The 19,769-nt window shown below is 34.4% G+C and overlaps 2 protein-coding genes across 2 annotated transcripts in view; both read right to left on the bottom strand.

The window, feature by feature from the left end:
• The window catches only part of LOC128986036 (forkhead box protein N3), a 37,856-nt gene extending 29,779 nt beyond the window's left edge, over positions 1–8,077 (bottom strand). Inside the window, exon 1 of the mRNA XM_054406121.1 lies at positions 7,985–8,077. The gene's annotated coding sequence lies outside the window, so the exon portion shown is untranslated. The remainder of the gene's footprint in view (positions 1–7,984) is intronic.
• Positions 8,078–13,671: 5,594 nt separating this feature from the next.
• LOC128986380 (uncharacterized) lies at positions 13,672–19,769 on the bottom strand. Its single transcript, XM_054406731.1, has 6 exons — positions 19,551–19,769; positions 19,347–19,443; positions 18,695–18,813; positions 18,107–18,191; positions 16,086–16,310; positions 13,672–15,267 (listed from the first exon to the last, which is right to left on the bottom strand). Exons 1-6 carry the CDS (start codon positions 19,709–19,711, stop codon positions 15,208–15,210), a joined length of 747 nt encoding a protein of 248 aa, XP_054262706.1. The 5' UTR covers positions 19,712–19,769; the 3' UTR covers positions 13,672–15,207.

Below are 19,769 nucleotides of genomic sequence, written 5' to 3'. Positions count from 1 at the left end.
TACTAAACAGTTTATCTCAAGAATTATTCAAGCTACGGAAACACCAAACTATAAGGTACATACAACAGGTACCTTATGTACAGGTATGGTACAGGCTATGTATAAGGTACATTTATTGTGTCAAGAGGCAATTAAAAATAATAATGTAATTGTCTTTTTAAGTTAACAAAATGGCGGTAATTTAAAATCTTTAAACTTCAATTACTAAAATATGGCCGCCGTTATGTTAAATTACGTAATTTTTTTATTGACTCTTTTAATACATCTTGAGGATTACATCCCTGTAAACGTGAAAAACTCAAAATCAAAGAGGCCTTTTGAGATTCCAGAGAACATTGATCTCTGTACCAGAACGCCTCAACGCCACCACTGACTTCAGTACGGCTTCCGTGACCCACATACCTGGGTATAATGTCGGCTTTCGGCGATTCTGGATAATTGGTATGAATCCGGAACTCTGGGAAACCCACGGAGCTATCCGAGATGGCATCCAATGCAAGTAGGATCAGAAAATCGCCACGCATCAACAGCGCACTGTTGGCTAAATGACGTCACTCATTCATTTACCACTTATTTCCTTCATATTTTCTTTTATTTAGCAAACAATAACATTTGTGCAATCTTAGTCGGCGCTCAAGCTCACTGTCCCGGCTTATTCCTTAAACCTTTGAACAATTTTATTTATTTTCCTATTACTGTCAAATGTATGTATTTTTCTCTTAAGCGTTGTACATTAGTGTTGTATATTACAACAAATGTTTGTTACACGTTGCACATGAATTTCAAATCCTTGTTTCACTGAAATCAAATCCGTCAATTCAATTCAAATAATGACTCAATTAGGAGTTATTGTTGTTTCAATTCCAATCTTTAGTAAAATAAAGTACTTATTTTCCAAGTAGTTCATCAAATCGCCGTGAAACTTGGAAATATTAATTCTTATGTCTGAGAAGGTATGTTGACCTATTCCCAATCTTAAAATCCGCCATGGCTTATAACCTCCTTAAATACAAAGCCGTGGCGAGAAGTGGCAACGCCGCAGATCAGGCCTAAACAGCGTTCGCACTACCATAATGGAGCGTTTGCGCAATGTTTATACATTAGTTATTACTGTATGCCCATATATTAGCCGGCCGTGCGAGGTTGCCACGCACCAACCGCGTTCTTGTATCAGATGATATGCTTAGTCCCACTGCACTGGCTCGATCCATTTGCCAGTTCATATTGTTGTTCATTGACAAGGTGAAGAAACAGCTGTTAAGTGTTGTGTTTACACGTCACATGTTACCGTCCTACCGCTACTGATAGGACGTTACCAAGGTCGTAGAGATAGCAGGTCACACTGATAACGTTGTTTAGCTTCCAACACTAGACAAAGTGTCAGTATTGACCTTGGATACTTGATTTGTCCTGTACAAAATCTTGATCCTGTTTAGGATGTCTAAATATTCGGTAAACTTTATAAACTTTTGTGAGATAAACTTAAATGTTTCTTTTTTGTTTGAGGGAAAGATGTAGCCTAAAATCTATGCTTTATGTTTGGTTACAGATGGTTATGATGAGTGTATACAGAGGTGAGGTTCCTTGTAGCTTCCTTACAGAGAATGATCAGCTGTTTCATTAGCCATGACCATTTATTAAAAGCCCAATGATCAAGGACAGCTTGGTCCAGTTTCAAATCTTAAAAAATACTACCTTTCAGAATTGAACCAACGACCTTTTGATTGTTATAATAGCGCCAAAATGTGTAATTTCAAATAAGAAATTATTTTATTAATGTAAAAATCAAACATAAAAAAGTAAGTAACGTACCAAACTTATATTGTAGAATTATTAACATTGTCCGTGTAAACACTATTGAAAAGTGTTGATATTGAAAACCAAAACTTTCCGTCTAAATGATCAGATGTATAAGATTGGAAATTACAAGGGCAATCAGCAATACATATTGCAAAGGGGGGGATCTCCATGACTACACTGATAGCTCTTCAGTGTAGTGGGAGTTGAGGGGGTTTGCCTCTCTAACACTTCTGTGTGACCAAGTGGCATTGGAAATAAATTTTGATCAAATATTTGGAATGTACATGACTTAGAAAAAGTGAAATGTTTTGAACAGCAAAATTTTAGTCATGACATCATTTTGTCATCAGGAGCATCCAGAACCACCACTCATCTATCTATATATATAAAATCCAATGTATGTTTGTTTGTTTGTCCTTTATGGACTCCGAAACCGCTCGACATATTGCAATGAAACTTTCAGGTATTATTAAGCATTATTCAAGGATGGTTTGTGTGAAGTTTGGTGCAGATCCGTCAAAAGGACTCCGCCCCAGTGGCTCTGGAGTTTTCCATGTTAACCTTATGAGTATTCATATTTAAATGGAATTATAGAATCTTAACAGCTGGTTCAACAAAAGAATTTGATTCTGTGATGTTCAATAGCATCAAAAGTTTAATAGGTTTACCAACAGGGTGCAACACTATTATTTTTTTAAATTCATGACAACAGCTAATTTGCAACCAAAATGTGAGTTAGCGTAGCGAACGAGCTAACCTGAAGGCAAGTGAGCGCAGCGAACGAGCTCCAACCTAAAGGTGAGTAAGCGTAGCGAACGAACTTCAACCATGACGTGATTGAGCCATGCAAACGAGCTCATCTTGAAAATGAACGAGCATTTGACATAAAAACCACATTAGGACAGGACGACGTCTGTCGGGCCAGCTAGTGTATAATAAAATAACAAAGTTAATTTCCCATTTTTTACATTTTTCATGACAAATAACTAGTACCGATAGTATTATAGTAAAACGGAGTAACATAGTGGTTATAGCTAAGAATAAAGAGTAAAACATTATCCAACGTCAAGTTGCATTTTACTGACTGTTAGTGCTCACCTAGCAATCTAAAGGTGAGTGTTTTGATCTAAGATAAGTTGGTAGCTTTTTAATGGAGAGAAAAAAATGTCCTCCTCTTCCATCTGTGACATAAATATTTTACTAATCCTCAGTGCTAAAAATCCATTAAAATACTACTTTTCAAGTTATGAACTAAAACTAGATTTTAATCACACTCCATATAATCACTTCACAGATAAGCTCCAATAATTTTTTTCGTAGCTTGAGGACTGTTACAGATTGTAGGCACAATTCTAGTAGGCTTAAAGTAGGCCAGATTGGAGATTTGAGACACCAGGATCTGAATGTGGCAGGGGAAGCCAGTGAAAGTACTGCAGATTCTAGCAAGGCCAGAATAATTCCATTTCAGGACACAATATACATTTTTGTTTGCCAACAATGGTCAAATGCAGATTTTAGACACAGATAGTGTATGTGTGCAAGGCCAGAGTAATTCGACTCCAGATAGCAGTAAGATGCTGTTTTAATCCCCCTATTTGTTTACCGACAATGTTCTACAGCAAATACTACATCAGACAAAAGACTACAAAAACTCCATTCCAAGGGAAAGTAGAAATTCTGGTTTAATCCTGTGGGTTTTTCTATCTGTGTGTAAAAGCTAATAAGCAAAAACTGCCAAACCAACTGGACTGACATTTTGTACAGCGGCGCGGATTCTAATTTAATACCCACATTTGTTGCTTGTATATAACTATAAAGAAAAAGGTTAATAAAACATAAAGTATGAAAAATTCCTGTTAAAAGTTCAGAATAATTATGTAAAGAAGAAAAAGAATGTTAATATAAAATATAGAACACCATGTAAGCTAACACAAACAACCATCAGATAAATATTTATTTGATGTATTGTGTGGGTGTGAGTCAAATTATTACTTTAGATCAATAACTTTGCATTTATTTCATAGCACTGTAAGTATAAAATTAAATTTTAGAAAACCCTGCAAATCATTATAGTCAATGTGCTAAATTAAAATCAACCTCACAGACTCTTTAAGTTCCCATTCTCACTCTACAAACTTGGAAACCCCACCTACTACCCGAAGGAACATTGTAAACAATTAATGGTGCATACACATCTCAGACAGAAACATGTATAATTAATAACAGCTGGCAGCGGTGTAAGTATGGAAATGGATTTGTAACATTAAGAGCAAGGGGGGTGAGGGAGAAGTGAGACATTTGTGTTGAATAAACCATTAATAAGTGAACTGATGATGAGACCTGGTTGCTATGGCAACTGCACACAGCCAACCCACCACCGGCCTCACTACTTTCACTCAACTATTGTCAATGCTCGGCCATTTGACGTCATTGAATGAAAACTGGTGTGTTCCTTTTTACTTTTATGTTTTCAGAATTAGAGGAATTATTGCTTGTACAGTTACAATTTAGCAACATAGGTTTTATAATCTGAGAAAATAAACTATGATTTTAAAGTAGGTAAAAAAGGTAAAGGTAATTGAGTTTTAACAGGTAATCAACTTTAGAAATCTTTACGCGAATAATAACTTATAACGCACAACAAAAGTTTGTAGCTCAGTAGTAAAAATGTAAAATAGGCCTGGGAACAATTGATAACATTTTGAAAACTACTAGGAATGTGAAAAACAACAAAAGATTTTAAGGAAAGAATTAATTGGTTTCAGCTTTAACATAACATTATTTATTATTAGGGGACCTATGGAACAAGTTAATCATTACAAATATTTGTATTAGAGCTCCATTAGCTTTATCTTGTAAACTAAACTTTTTAATGCCGTGTAGAAGAAAGATTAAATTATTTGCCTCATGATAAATACCGAAAATGAGAATAAAATAAAATTTAACAACACTGCTTATTTACCCAAGACTTACTTGGAAAGAGCTTTTAACTTATTTGAGTTTTAGCGAATTTCCCTATAGGGAAGTAGCTAATTACCATAGGTGGCATGGTAAGACCTAGGCCCGGGACCGATTTACTTTTTCGTTTTGAGGTCCCTAGAGGCCGAAAACACCATTAGTTCAAATTCATATATATATAGGCTATATGTGTGTGTGTGTGTCCGTTAGCACAATAAGATAACTTGAGCAAAAATGATCCGATTTTGATGAAATTTGGTATAAACCTAAATTTACTCGAGCGAGTTCGCGAACCAGCATGATTGGACTATGTGACCGGGGGTTTATTGGGGGCTTTATTGAGTAAAGATAGATTTTTCCCATTTTTGTCCCATAAACACCAAATTTCGCAATTTCTTTCCAAACCATTTTGTAGAGCTTAAAAAAATAATTTAGTATATTGAAGCATTATTGTGCGTCTAATGGTTACGGAGAAAATTCCAAAAAATTTTAATTTTAAATTCCCTTGTTTTTCTCATGGAGAGTAAGTCAACTGTTGCAGTTTGCTTGTTTATGAACATATTTTGATAGAATTTGGAAATTAAATTTGTTTCTTACTTTAACTATTAACATTTTACAAAAAAAAAAAAAACACATTTTTCCCTCCTTGTTGCAGCAAACCTAAGTAACTTACTCGTTAAACTAATTCTATTTAAATAGGGGATAAATAAATGTGATATTTTGAAGGAGGCATTTTAGTGTAAATCAAATCAGGCTAATGGAAATTCACTTAGTCTGCAGGTTTGCTGCGCCGGGGTATTTTTTCATGGGAGCAAATAGCCTACTATATAATGTTAAGGATTAATTGGTTTAAATAAAAATTATATGTTGGTACTAATTACAAAAAACTTAAATCAAACTTAACCTCAAGTTTTGAGGTAAAAACATATATTTCCTTAAATAATAGTTTATTTTTTATGGTGTATTTGAAATTCCCTTAGCTTGCTTAGGAGGAGCTTATTTGATTGTTCTAAAGTGGCCCTCATATTAGCGATCAATTGGTTTGAAAGAAAACCATGTGTTAATATAAATCACATGGAATTTCTTAATTAGACAGGACAGGGCACATTTTAATGTACAGTAGACTCCCTCTTATCTGGACAACTTTTAACCGGACATCGGTTTAACCGGACTACACTCGGCGGAAATGACATCTCTTTAACCGGACAATTTTTATCAGTACATTGGTTTAACCGGACTAGATCGGCAGGAAGTGGGCAGTACTGAAACGACTGTTCTCGTGGGAAAGATTTGAGACCAGTGATCACGTGTCTAAATACAATGCTCTCATAAATTTAAGTCGAATATCACAGTAAACAGTCCGTTTTAACAAGTTTTTGAGGACGTTGGTTTAACCGGAAAACCCGTTGTCCGGACTGGCCTCTTGCATATCATACATAGAATTCCTTGACTAATATTATCGTGGATCAACTTGTGTTTTTAATGAGATAAAATTAGGCTAGTTAAGAATTCTGATTTGAATTGTTAATAGATTTTTTTATGTCCCACCTTTACATCCCACTTTTTTTTCTTAAGACGCTAGGCACAAGCCCGGGATTGTTTTGCACATTACTTCAGGCTAGACCTAGGGGTTGCAGCACTATCACTTAACTTAGACAAAATCCATTAATCCATTGGTGATTGGTGACTGATGACCATTAAAAAAAGTTCTATGTTCACTTGTTAACATCGTAACACTCTGTTAGAGAAAATGTTGATAAATAATAACACCCCGGAGATTTTAAGCTTAAAATGTATATAAATGCAGGTCTCTGAAATAGGCAGCCTGTAATGTCATCAATAGAGATTGCTCTGTTTTTCACTTCCCTTCACTGGGAACAATATATAATTATTTTAATCACTCCAATAATTAATATATCTAACTCATCATCAACTCCTAACTTGAACACGTTTGCTACCGCAATAGGCCTAGTACTAAATTTTTAATTCATATTGACCAGCGTCGCATAAAATAGACATTAAAATAGACTGACGTTGCATATTTGCATCCGTGTACCAATGTTATTAAAAAGCTTATATCATCGTAACGGTCTTTTTGAAGGCCCTGAATATTCTCTATTGGTCTACAGGGATGTCTGTCGCATATATGAGTGTTACTTGGTCTGTGGATATGATGATTAAGTAGTGACGTCATTTGATAATTGGCAAAACTGTTTTTTACTTTGCTGCATCAATGGCCCGTGGTATGTGTGTAGGCCTACTGTTAACCAAGTGACACCCGGTCTATGTGCAATATTAAAATCTATACCTCGGTCCGTGGCAATGACCGCAGTGTCACATATATGTGGTGATCGGTAGCAAAAGTGGGGTACAGTTTCTTAACTGGGCTACGCTAATATCGATTGAAACTATCGATAGGCTGATGCTTGGGCAAATCTATTAGCCTATGTGTGACGCTGGTAAGTTAAATGGTGTCTAGCATCTCGAACTTTGAAGCTGACAGAATCAATATTTCTGATTTCTCAAAAACACTACTGGTATAGAAACATATAAGTAAGGTTTTGTCATAGGTCACAAAAATACACCCTGAGTTCATTTAATTTTTTTTTATTTTTTGTAGGCTTGCCTAATTTATTGATTTTAAAATAAATAGCCTAACTTACAAAAAAGAGGAATAACTTACGGTACATTAATAAAATTTAGAAATATGCTAAGTTAAGTTTATATCAATACTGACAAAAATGATATCAATATATTAGTAAATCGTACCATAAAAAATGCATTGTTAAAAAGGGGGTTGTTGTCTCTGTTGCATCGTGTCCATCTTGTCTCCAAGGCAGTAGGCACGAGAAATTAGGCCATAAACATTTCAGTTTTTTTTTTAGTTAGGCCTATTTAACAAGGTTGAAATTAAAATTTTCAACTTAGTATCAAAATTAATGAAATAAAACAGCAAGTTAATTAGGGGTGCAATAAAAATAATATAATTTTATAAATCTGTTCATGACCTCCTCATTTTGTGACGAAATTTATAGATATAACTTAGAGCTTACAAACAGATGTTGCATAGACATTTTTGCACGCAGAATATAGGCTATCTGGGACGAAATGTAGGTCAAATTTTGTTCAAATCACATTTCCATAAAATACCATTTACAGTGGCCACAAAATACGTCCAGATTAAAATAATAATGATCAGTAATAAATATGTAAATAATATATTCACCTGAGTTTGTGTTAAATCCTATAGTATCAAAAATTGATAACAATCACAACACATGCCACAAGTAAACGTGAACACAAACAAATAAAACAAAACTGAGCTTTGGTTGGATCGTAGCAAGCCAAGTTAGCTACTAAATATATTAGCAACATATTTTTTAATATAAATCAAACAACGATAAATTACTCTTTGAGTCAATAAATATCTAAAAAGTTATACTTTAAAATTTTGGAAGTTTGTTTAACGAACAAAATCATATTTTAATAATGTTTTCTTTTTAAGTGTCTCTATTGAGTTTTTAGTTTGTTTCCAGGTAGCAGACGACTTTGCAGCTGACAAAATCTAAACATGACGAGGATCCGATGCATGAGACGCCAGATGTGCAAAGTTCTCAAACCCATTTAAATGTATAAAACTCATGGACGTTTAAGACGTTTTAGAAAGGGAAAACCATACTGCATACAATCATACAAGCTACAAAAAGTTATACACCGTTTGGTTGTGATTGGGAAAACTCCATCTAATGTTGAGAAAATCTTAATAATCTTTACTGTCTTATAAGTTGTATAATCATACAATATAAGCTAATTAAAAATATTACGATATTATAGTTATAATCTAGTTATCAGTTTCAATGCTTTTCTTGTAACTATAATATGATTTGAAATCGTAGACTCTCAACATTATATCCATTGAGATAATTTTCCTAGGAATATAGTTGGTCTATAATAACTAACTCTCTCTAAACAAGAGCAATAACATGAAAGGCCTGGAAGAGAGCTACAGTCCAGTGGTGGTTCCAAGGGGGGGGAGCTGCTTGTGCATGACAAAACAAAGGGGAAAGGGAGGTTTTTTGGACACAGTTCGAGACGTAAAAAATTGCTTTAGAAAATCACCAAACGGCTTTGAAAATACAAAATTTTCCCGGGGGAGGGCCCGCCCCCGCTCTTCTTAATATTAGCAAAGTATACCTTAAAAAGGCTTAATATTAGATAAGTATTATAATACTGTATTTGGATCAATATTAATTAAGCTCTTCTTTATTTGGGGGTGCTACACCCCCCCAAGCCCCCTGGTTGTCCCCCCTTGACAAGGTCCTAAAACACCAATGGACAAAACCATTAACCATAGATAAAACATTATAGTTTATCTATACTACAACGCAACAAGCCTTCCGTCTTCATCCACAAACAAACTATGATTGCATAGTAGTGGCCCTAGTGGCAGATATACCAAGACCATGCTACGACAAATATGGACAAATCAAGACCCCACACAAAATGCATAGGTTGAAAACGTCATATTGGCAGCACTGGTGGTACTACCTCTTTATAACGTACGTATCAGGTCTACTTAAAATGTCTAAATTGTCTGTTTTGACGAGCGGCCACCCTCGGTTGAGCTACGAAGGAGAGTACTTCAAGGAGCCAACCCCCAGAACCAGCGGAGAATGACGCGTCACCCGCCGCCCCGCCTGAGAGACCCCTTCTAGAGATGACAACCCCAGCAAGATCTTCAAGCAGCACATCACCAGCCTGCTACGCTGCGACCGCCCTCCCGGGAGCAAGGACAGGGAGGGGGTAGGTGGTTTAGTGGGTAAACTACGGTGACACCCGTAGGAGTCCCACACTCCCCCGGCACGTCGGGCGCTCCAGGAGGTGCGCTCAACGTATAGGGAAGTGCGTAACGCATTCCACCTACCAATAAAAAAAAACTAAAAAAAAACTGAGTAGCCAAGAGTGGTATCCCCCAATTTCACCCTTTGCATATTGCATGTATACAGTTTTATTTATTCAGTTTTGCATGGTGTGCTCTTTTGGACTTTTTATATGTGAGTCAAGAGGAATCTCATCTCTGTTTTTGTTAGTTTCGGCGACTGTGCCAATGACCAGGTAAATAAATCTTAAATCTATAATGTTCACTTTCAAATGGGGTTTTCTGGTTCGATTCTGAGCGAGCTTGTTTCCAGGCCCAGATGCAATTTTTCAGCAGACTATTATTGACTTAAAAGTGACTGATAGATAGTAACAGGGTTTAGACCGTTCCCCTACAAAAAATTCCAAAGACATATTTTACAAAACATTTATTTATACTTTTGGGATGTAGGATTAATGCCATTATTGTCACTGTCAGTGTTGCCAAAATTTCGCTCTGGCGCACGGTTTTTAGGGTAATTTTGAGGCCAGAGGCCGGGAGTTTAAAGGACATCCTGGTTATTAAAAAATAACGAGTAAGAGCGGATATTTTTGATAAGCAAGCTTAGTCTGGTACTTTTTGTATAATAAGATAAGTATTATAATACTGTATTTTGATCAATATTACTTAATCAATTTAATTTTGTGATGTTATGTAGGTTACCTTGATTCTATTTAATTTTCATAAAATTTGGACCATTGATAAATTTAACTTTTGTTCTCTTCTAAAAATGCCTCTCTTGTATCTATATTTTTAATTCCTTATTTAAATGTAAATATGTATAGATAGACCCTATTATTTGCATATTTAAAATCCAATTTCCAGAAAAGAAACCCTTTTTTCATGGTAAGCCATTACAAATTATAGCCTAATAAAAAAAAACATGGTGCCACTAATTAATCATGGTACCGTAGCACTTTTAATGTGTGACTTGTCATCATATTACCTACATTAATGTTAAGTAATTATTTACAGCTTTTATGGTGCATGAATGCAATGTATATTTTTAGTCGTGGCTTATTCTGTATAGGAGTTGGTTATCGTCAACTACAAAAAAAGATTTAAAAAATACATAACTTTGAAATGTTAACATATTTTATGTCAGGCTATTTTATAGAACATCCGCATTAGCTGTGGTGTCATGATTTTCATTCAAAACACTTGATGTGTAACCAGTTCCCTTGAATTTATTGCCAAGGCCTAATATTAAATTATTGCACCCGTTACCTGTTTTTTTGGGTAGCCTATTTTGAAAGCGATGCGGGTATTTTTGTTTTGTTTTACCCACTTTTTAGGATATTTTGGAAGTCACAGTGGAAGTGCAGGGATTATTAACGTCTTGTCGGGTAAAAGCGGGGATTATTATTTATTAACGAGATGTGTGGGGAAAATCGGGTCTTCCATGATATTAATTTTGAACGAGTGCTTAATACATTAACTTGCTTGAAAGATTTCACAAGCTTTGTAAAACAAATAAGTATCAAAAACTTTGGAATATTGATGTTAATCAGAGCTGAGAAAAAAGCTCATCATGTATGTGTAATGGTTGACTTTGAAAATTATATAGGTCCTAACACGGATTGTTCTTTCATACTGGAACCAGTTATAATTGCACAGTGACAAAAAAAAAATATGTTAGTCACTTGTTGTAGTTTAAGTACAGTTCACAAACTCTCTAAAGGAATATGGTTGCACGTTTTCAACCTTTAATTTTGTAATGAATGTGTAAATAAACAAATTCTTAATGGATTTTTCATAAAATTTTTTTATTCCAAACAATTCCACACATACCATTAAATAAAAATGAAAATAAAACATTAACAACATCTTGTCATTTTATGTACTAAATAATATAGGTATCTATATAAATAAAATTAGAGTTTTGTCTGTACATTGCGTAGAATCATAAATGTTTCAGTTTTGGTTATTTTTTCATTTCATACAATAAGAAAGTAGAAACGCGAGTCATCTTAATTTCTGTCTGTCTGTCTATAACACTCAAGATGGCATTTTACGCTCTCTTCTTAATACCATAATTTAAACCACTTCTCATTTAAATGTTTTATTGTATTTTTTTAAATGTCATATTATTATTATGTTTAATAGTTTAACTGTCATTATTTCCATATAGTATTTGTTTAAAAGCTTGAATTTATACTTGACGTAATAAGATTCCTTATTGTATTGTTTGTACTGGATATTTTATTCAACCCGTACGTAGAACGGGTTAACAGCTAGTTTAAAATAATATTTCTAACTAATAACATTTTTACAGAATAATACTACACTAAGTACCAGTGGTTATGTATTTTACAAACATTTAAACATATAAAAATAAACAAGACATTATTTATCAAGCTATAAAAGTTATTTATTCCACTTTTACTAAACACATTTTGAATCTAGACAATTTGTATAACCATAATCATAGACTAAACAACACAAGTAGACTTGTCATCCCATTGTAAATTTTGACGCACGTTTTTTGTGTCCAGTTCATGTACGGTGACACTGGGCGCTAGTGTCAACAAAATTTTGTTTCTATTATTTTAGGGTTAATTTTTTGATTTGTGCTTTACTGTTTGGTTATATAACTAGGAGACAATTTATTGTTTATGATTAGATCGTATTATTTGGTTAAACGAGGTTTTAAATGACTGTAATAACGGGAAACAAATTGTAAACAAAACACGACCTCTACATAAACCGTACAGAACTAACAATAAAATTGTCTTCAGCTGTTCCATAAGGATGAGAAATCTACTTGGGGGAGTATGTTTTATATAATTAAATCTTTAAACAAAACATCTGTGTACAAATTGAGAAAAAGTACACACCTGAATACTGAATTCTCATTTTAGTTAACCTTAATGGTGCAATTCTAATGCTTTGGTAGTACAAGGGATTGTCACTAAATTAGTCTCCAACAAGCAGCCAAGCGAGTAAGAAAACTGTTTTACATACAGAGTATATATGTAAAATTTGAACTGTATTCCTTACCTTTTTACTACTTTTTAAGCCGATTCCCATTCCTATAAGACTATAATCTCATTAACGTAGCCGAAACTAATGTGAGGAAAAATTGATGCTCCCACCGTCTATGAAACTATCACATTCAATGATTGTGAGGAAAAACGGGCAACCCCTATTGAAATCCGTTGTCAGTTGATGGGAGCTGGATGGAGACCTTAATTTACAGACATCCCTTGTATCACCTGTACCTCACTACTGTCCGCGAGAGTAAAGAAGTCCCTTGAGCCAGAGCGATACGCAGCTATGTTTGGAGGGTATCGCGCACTATTTTCAGGCGCTAAGTATCTGAGTGCCTCGCCTCGATGTCTGTCTGTAAACAACTGTTGTAAACATAATTACTCATATCTTTGTTTTGGTAAGTGGATTATCATCATGTGGTCACGTCATTTGATTCAGTGCAGTCTCGTATGATTTCGTATTGGAGTTCTGTTTTGTTTTGGACAGTCCTTGCAGCTATGGATTTATCAAAATGTGGTGATACTATATATATAGTGGAGAGAGGGATTTAATTAGACGGGTGATTGAGTGTTGTGACAATGAATGTAAAGACAAAAAGTGATCAGTGCCGATAGAAAAGGCAACAGAACTTGCCGCAAACTATTGTAAAATGTCATAAAAAACTATTAAACGAATTAGAAAAACCTGCAAACAAACTCCGGATGTAAAACTCTGTACACTCGGGAAAAACGCAAGAAGGCTGATCATTATTTATAGACCCACTTTCACTCGTGTTTTGAACGTTACTTTTCAGAAAATTTAAACAGTTGATAAAGCAATACCAAATATTTGTTTGATTACGTCGGCAAAATCTAAAAAAGATAGTTAACATTCTTTTGCCGTGGTAAATAATGTAATGATGGATTTTCGCAGTTGATAAACATGGAACGAAAACAGGTTATTTCACAGTAGTGTAGCGAAAAAAACTATTATCTGTTTTGAGAGAAAGGATTAATTTTAAATGGTACGAATGGGAACTTCGGCGTCTTTTCAAAGATATGGGGTTAAAGTGGAAGAAATGCGATTCCAAAAGAAAATGTTTGATTGAAAGGCCTGACATTATTAATTGGAGGTTTAAGTAGGCTATTTGCGAGAGACGAGGAAGCTAAGGGAACAAAATAAGAAAATTTTCTATCTGGACGAAACTTGGATGGGCAATAATTTAACATTCCAGAAATGTTGGCAAAGTGTAGACGTCGATGGTGTGTTACCTTATATGAACGCGTCATACCGCGTGAAGAGTGAAGACGGCTCTAACTGTCCCGCGAAACGTTCAAGCGTAACGCCTTCAAACTACAAATAGGCCGGAGCTCAGGGGACTTCTTTACTCTCGCGGACAGTACTAACCAAAGCTAATTTATAATGTAAATGTAATAAACATATTTATATTTTAATAAAATATTCCAGCAGATTAGTTTGAGTGCTATGGCTACCCTTCTTGACATATTGGAAGATTAAATAACGATTGCATGGTGTTTTGTGGGGATACAGAATCTGTTCCAGCATAAGTAATCCGTTCTTTTTTACTTACCACGCGGACCTACGGCTTTAAGATGGGCTCCGGACCACCAATTAATGACATTAGATGGCTAAACGCAGTGCCAGATTTATGGTACTTGCGGCCCTAGGCCAAGTCAACTCAAGCACGCCCCACCTTATTGGTGGAACTTTCCTGTGAACACGGTGAACATCTCTAACAATCCCGGGAACATCACAACAAATTATAAATATGAAAAAAGTTTTTGTACAATAAGCTGCAACATGCTTTGACTAAGTGGTAAAGCCAGCACTGGCTAAAATCAATTGGTGATTTGCGGGGTTCAAAACTGTCTTTAGAACAGAAGTCAGCATTCCAACCACAAAATAAGCCACACCCAATTTTTGGAAGGTGAACACAATGCAATGCAACATTAAACCTACTAATACACCAGTCGAGAATAGTGCCTAAATGCCTAATGACTTGTACAAATATACATTTATAAAAATTAACTAACAACATCTATTTTGAATTGAGACTACAAGGAAGAATCACGGCTTCTACCTCTACTGCTAATCAAGCGGTGATATTTTTTGTTGATATGTAAAATTTAGATTACCATCTTAGTGCTCATACGAGACTAATGGCACAAATTTATCACTTTACATTTAAGTTAGGAAGACAAATATAGTTCAATTTTTAGGTTTATCATCCTATGTTAGTTTTTTATGCAATTCTAAACAAAGGTGAAGAGTATACTCATGGCAAAACTTTGCTACAAAAATACAACCAATGCTAGTAAAAGTAATAACATAAAAGAGCTAATCAAAATGACATAAATATATTTACAATCATTTTATACTTCTATTGTCATTGGAATATCTCCCCTGTTTTCATCTTTAACTTAGTGTGAATGTGAACAACATACTACAATAATATATGACTAAAATAAAACAATATTTTCATAGGTATAAAATATCACATAAAATACAACAGGCAACTTTGGCACATGAAACCACAATTTTTAAATTCTATCATAAGACGTTTGTGGACGGAATCCATTTAGAGTGAAGAGTACACCATCCTGAAAAACATAGATGAAAAGATTTATTTCGTGTATAAATAAAATTCTTGGTATTAAAGATATTTAACCTCTGACTATTGATACTGATTGACAATTCAGTATCCAATGGTCAATGACTTAATGCTAATCTGGTATACATTACATATCTGGACTAGAGTATAAAAGACATCCATAAGATACCTCATTGGGAACAACCTCAAGGTGGAGTTGAAGATATGGCTGATGAAACAACCTTTACACCTTGGATGAATTTCTTGAGAGGAAAAAAATCTACTGTAAATAATAAATTAAAAAAAAAACTTACTTGTCACTATCTCTTCAGTCTCTTCCTTAGTTGAAAATGCTGTCAGTGACAGTGAAATATTCTAATGTTTTGTGTATAGCCTATGGAAAGTTTTGGGTTTCCTGTGCCAGTTTGGACTCTTTCCCATTCAGGTAAGCCTGCTATCCTCTCAAAAAATCCTAAAAACCTAAGCCTTTCTGCTCTATGCTACACCCTTAACATCTTACTTGACACTAATAGAGTTGTATATCCAAATAGAATTTCTTGAAGAATTAAGATATTTTACTTTTCACAAAGAGTACACAATAAGCAAAACAATTTGACTTTTCTTACCTTACAGACACAGTTGAGTTTAATTTTATAATTAAAAGTTAACTAAATTTTTAAAAATCGGTGTAGGCCGTATAATCCAGAAATCAATAATTGACGTCATTACAATCCGTCTGTGGCTCAGTCCAACTACGTCCGAAACTGGCTTCAGCTTAACATGGGAGTGGGATGTCTACAATATCCTAAAAACAAAGGTTGTACTCACCCTGACTAGATACGGCAGATCTGTCCAGAAGTCAATGTTTGGTATCATCTCCTTGCCCTCGGCGCCACGGAGTATGCGTAATGTCAGCATGCCTCCGCCGAAGTAGACAAGCGTGAACACCAGCAGCATGATGACCAGCACTGAGCCCATGCTGAGGCCTCCACTGGGGCCCTCCTCAGTGGACAGCAGTCGGACACACGAGTGTGCGGACTGCAGCTCCAGATCCTGCCTCGACAATGCGGTCAGGATTTAAATTAAATTAAATTAAATTTAATTTATTCACCTTATTTAAGTAACCTACATTGGATACAGTAGTGTCAATGGGCACAAATTACCAAAATATATAAACATAACTATACAACTCAACTGTACAAGGTCGCATTTCTTTACAGTGGGACAAGACATTTTTCTTTAGAAATTTAACACTTATAAAAAGCTGATTAATTAAAAAAATGTTTGTTCATTTTGCTCTTTTATTTTTCTGTTAAAGCTGTAGCAAGTTTCAGATAAAAAAAATTGATTTTGTTGAGGCTACCTACAGTGGACTGATGTGAATTGTTATTGGTTTCTGTTGAAGGATACAAAAACTTTTTAACGTAGCCAAAATGGAAGAACAGTTTACTGTAAACTATAGCACGATTTAAGTTGCATCCAACTATCGACAAAGTATCAATAATTAATAAGGGGAAAAATAGAATTGCCACAGTGGCACAATATGAGAGGCTCAATCAATTATGATCATTGTTCAATAAAATATTGGTTACAACTTACTACGGGTCCGTATCATATACCTATAGGATGTCTACTTCGTCATCCAAGGTCAATGACACCAATTAACGTTCCATGTATAGTATGACGCGTCCATAAGCCACTTATTTCAAAAGGCAGTATCAGAAACACTACAGTAGCTATTTTTAACTTACCAAACTAATAACAATTCAGATTTTGGTGTGGTCCACACCATTGAAATTTTCAACGACTCGCAGATTTCTAACAGTAAACTTATTATTGAGGACAGAATTTAAAATTACTGAGATAAAACAGGGTTGCCTGATTGGGTAAGTGTCTGAACTGGCTTGTAAAACACAAAACCCTGAACCGTGCAGAGTAATTATAATGTTTCTTTCCCACTGATAGCATTTTCCATAAAGAAGGGTTTCTGTTTAGAAAAATAGGATAAAGGCCCGAGAATAATTAGAAAGCCAAAACTACACCACCACCTCATAAAAATCAAAATTAACTTTAAATAGGTACATTTTAGTGAATTTCCCTATAGGGAAGTAGCTATTACCGTAGGTCTCATGGTAAGACTTAGGCCCGGGACCTATTTACTTTTTCATTTTGATGTCCCCAGAGGCCAAAAACACCATTCGTTCAAATTTTTATATATGTATATATATATAGATTTATATATATATGTGTCCGTGAACACGATAACTTGAGTAATTTTTATCCGATTTTGATGAAATTTGATTTGAAGGTGTAAGGCGGGATAAACTTGAATGAGTTCGCGATCCAGCATGATCGGACCATGGGAACAGGATTTTATGGGGGGTTTTATGGGGTAAAAATTGGTTTTTCTCACTTTTGACCCTCAAAACACAAAATTTTCCAATTTTTCTCTTAACTTTCTTAAAGAGCTTAAAAAAACAAACAATTCAGTATATCAAAGTGTTTTTGTACGGTTATTGGTTACGGAGAAAACTAAAAAAATTTTAAATTTAAAACTCCCATGTTATTCTTATGGAGAATATTGTAAAATGTTGTAGTTTGCTTGTTTATGGATATCTTTTGATCAAACTTGGCAAATATATTCATTTTATACTAAGCAATAATTATTTTACTTAAAACACACACTTTATTAGTTTCCTTGTAGCAGCAAACCTAGGTACTCGTTAAACCTAATGTTATTTAAATAGATCAATTGAAAATCAATTCAGCCAAATGGAAATTCGCTTAGACGGCAGGTTTGCTGCGGCGGGGGTATTTATTGATAAATGACTATTGAAATACACACTTACATAGGAGCCATCTTTAGACTTTGACTTGAAAATAAGAAGAGGATTGTCCAATTCTTTAACACAAGTCAAAGCGATTCTTGTTGTGCTGCAACAAAGTGATTATAAATCAAACGATTCTTGAGACATGTGGAATGTTATAAAACATACACAGTACCAGCAAAAAAAAATTATACCATTCACACTCAGTATCGATAAAAGGCAAGTTGTAATGGTTACCACATTTCCTAGTGGCCTCATAAATGCTAACAATGGTCTTTATTCTAGAGTATAAATTTATAATTAAAGAAAGTCAACACAGACAATTCTTTATTCTTTGTAAAAATTATTCTCTATAGAAAATCAGACAATGGTAGCATTGGTAACACGATCACACTTCACATGCCGACTTTAGTTGGCACTGCCGTGTGGTGTGTGATGACAACAGGCTATGTAGGCCTAAAAATGACCCTTAAGACATTGGATGACCAAAGCTTAGCCATTGACCAGGTAAATCAATAAGATAAATAAATTAAAACTACTCCTTCCATGACTTAAATTTATCACTCTATTTATTAGGCCTATGAGATTTATACACTGTATTTTACTTACTTTGACGAGTTACTAAACTGTATGTGGATAGGCTCAAATTGACTTTCTGACACAAATTTCAAGTCTGCAGATTTCCCAAAACTGAAGCTCTGATTGTGGTTATTGTCCATGTAGCAAATCTGAGGAGGTACAAAACATAATTGTACTGAGTCTTGACATTCAAGTTAGATAATAGTAATGATGTTAAGCCTTAAAATTATTACTTAGTCAAAATCAAATTAAAAACATCATTAACTTAGTTTCAAGCTTGAACAATATCATGAAAGTTTTTAAGAGGAATATAGAATATAGTTGACACAAAAAGTATGATTAGTACCGTACGGTAACACTATGATTTTCACTGACATCTTGTGGAATACAAACTTTTGTCTAAAACGATAAAAAACTATTAAAAAAATCTTTAAACTGCCGAGCCTATAACAATCTTAGTTAATTAATTTATTTATTTATATTTCAACGTTGTAACACCAATTTTCAATTGAAAGCAAACTTAGATGTCTAACAAGAGAAGTTGAAAATAACATATACGGTACATTACAATGCTAATTCAAAACGATGACTGATATGGACTGTAAAGGAATATTGAAATGAATTTTCTGTCAATTGAATAAGGTCATTTGAATTTATCGTCAATTATAAATAACTAACTTACCGAGACATTGTTGAAACACTGACTGGCGTTGTTATTCCCAAAGGAGACATCCCCACAAAAATGAATTGAGATACTGACATTGGTTTCTGTTTCAACACTGCAACAAAAACCAATTAGGCTTATGAAATATAAGAAATTAGAGTAAATATTGAAATATTATTGAAAACAGGCTGTAAACTGATTATGTAATATAAAAGATCTAACCTCAAAGTCTTGTTGATTAGAGCCAAATTTATGCCTCTTCCAGTAGGGAAAATGCATTTACATGGGTCATATTGATGGCACGGTTTATCCTTATTTTTCAAGGAAAGTGTAGGTGATAAGCAGCATAAAATGGCAAAACAAATAAAAAATGCACACGACATAACCTTTTGACCCAACAAACACAGTTTGGATTGGAACTAACATAAAAACAAAAACATA

The sequence above is a fragment of the Macrosteles quadrilineatus genome, unplaced genomic scaffold (assembly GCF_028750875.1).
Source record: "Macrosteles quadrilineatus isolate MER2022 unplaced genomic scaffold, UCM_ALF_1.0 Scaffold_2__2_contigs__length_208266976, whole genome shotgun sequence".
NCBI classification, from domain to species: Eukaryota; Metazoa; Arthropoda; class Insecta; order Hemiptera; family Cicadellidae; genus Macrosteles; species Macrosteles quadrilineatus.
Note: the sequence above shows the minus strand (reverse complement) of the source record. Positions and strands in the feature narration are given on the sequence as shown.

Coding starts and splice junctions, on each gene's coding strand:
- LOC128986380 (XM_054406731.1), bottom strand. CDS start 19,711: ATGTCGTGTGCATTTTTTATTTGTTTTGCCATTTTATGCTGCTTATCA. Junction 19,444..19,550: donor CTAATCAACAAGACTTTGAG/GTTAGATCTTTT, acceptor TTTTTGTTGCAG/TGTTGAAACAGAAACCAATG. Junction 15,268..16,085: donor ATCTGCCGTATCTAGTCAGG/GTGAGTACAACC, acceptor TATGTTTTTCAG/GATGGTGTACTCTTCACTCT.